General features: G+C 47.0%; 1 protein-coding gene across 1 annotated transcript in view; it reads right to left on the reverse strand.

Moving 5' to 3' along the window:
- Positions 1 to 385: 385 nt before the first annotated feature.
- LOC113815276 (mucin-2) overlaps positions 386 to 1,278 on the reverse strand; it is a 1,541-nt gene continuing 648 nt past the window's right edge. Inside the window, exons 3-6 of the mRNA XM_070137598.1 lie at positions 1,138 to 1,227; positions 895 to 1,056; positions 660 to 791; positions 386 to 531 (exon numbers count right to left, since the gene is read on the reverse strand). Of these exons, the coding sequence (XP_069993699.1) occupies positions 421 to 531; positions 660 to 791; positions 895 to 1,056; positions 1,138 to 1,227 (495 nt within the window). The 3' untranslated portion in view covers positions 386 to 420. The remainder of the gene's footprint in view (positions 532 to 659; positions 792 to 894; positions 1,057 to 1,137; positions 1,228 to 1,278) is intronic.

Here is a 1,278-nt window from a genome sequence, read left to right on the forward strand (position 1 = left end):
CACTCAAGAGTTTCTAGAACACATCTTTCCCAGAAAAAAAAAAAATGCATTCAAATATTACGCCTCACCGTGATTAACAAGGTGCATCAGGCAATGCACGATAATCGGAAGCGTTCGACTTAACTATTGGCATATAGTGGAGTTAGTCCTTTCGGACTTGCATTCATTATGTAACCTCCAACTCCCGCTTCACATAAGAGAAATTTAGGCTAATGTACTTATTGCTATGCAAAACAAGCAGGGTAGATAAGTAGACCAAGATCCTACTTATACCTTCATCTCTAGTGACGTGAGGGGGGGGGGGAGGGGGGCATGCAGCAAGATAACTACTTACTACCGTTTCCTTTCTTAAACTTACAAGTAAATTAGGTAAATTAGGAAGCTATTCACAAGCAAAGTTTATTTTAAATAATGTATAATTTAATGGCCGTAAAACTGGGTAGAAGTAACAAAGTTGGTGACGTAATGGGTCGTGGTGGTGATTACGTGCTGGACAAGTTCTTGTGTAGTCCAAACGGGCAGAGTTGTTACCTGAAATATATAACAGTTACAGACAACTTGTACGATTCTTTAATGTCTATTCTAAGATGGGGGGGGGGGGGTATTTCCAATGTAACTCTTTAATAGTCCAATTCTTACTTCACAAAAGAAAGGGTTACCTGGTAGTCGGTAGAGACGTGGTAGATGCTCTGCCAGAATTTAACGGTCTCGGTGGTGGTCACGAAGCTGGTGAAGACGGAGACGAAGGTGCGGGAGGGATTCACGAACTCCTCGGCGGTCTTGATGGCAACCTGGAACCCAAGAACCAGGTCAGGGCTCGCATATCTTAGAATTATAAATAGGATAAACATTTCTTTAATATCCAGAATACACTGCATGCAAGGCTCTCCTTACCGGTGTGGTGGTGACCCTGAGCACCGAGGTCACCGTCCTGGCCACCTCGGGCACGAAGTCGCGCTCCGTCGTGTACACCGTCACGGGGAGCTCCACGAAGGTGCTCTCGGTCACCCAGATGTCGCTCGTCGTCGTCACGCGGAACGTGTGCGTCACCGTGTCCTGCGAGAACAAACACGTTAGTTATTACAGTTATATGGACTAGACGCAGACTTCTACAGGAACCGGAACCCGCCTTCTTACCGTCCTCGTCACGGTCTCCGTCACGGGGCGAGCAACCCGCGGCTCTGGGATTCTGCCGTGGCTTTCGTACTGTGCAGAGGCACCCAGCACCTGGGGATTCAGAGATAGCAGTCAAGTTAATTGCCAACTTGACAATTCCTA

Source organism: Penaeus vannamei, chromosome 23 (genome assembly GCF_042767895.1).
Source record: "Penaeus vannamei isolate JL-2024 chromosome 23, ASM4276789v1, whole genome shotgun sequence".
Taxonomy (NCBI): domain Eukaryota; kingdom Metazoa; phylum Arthropoda; class Malacostraca; order Decapoda; family Penaeidae; genus Penaeus; species Penaeus vannamei.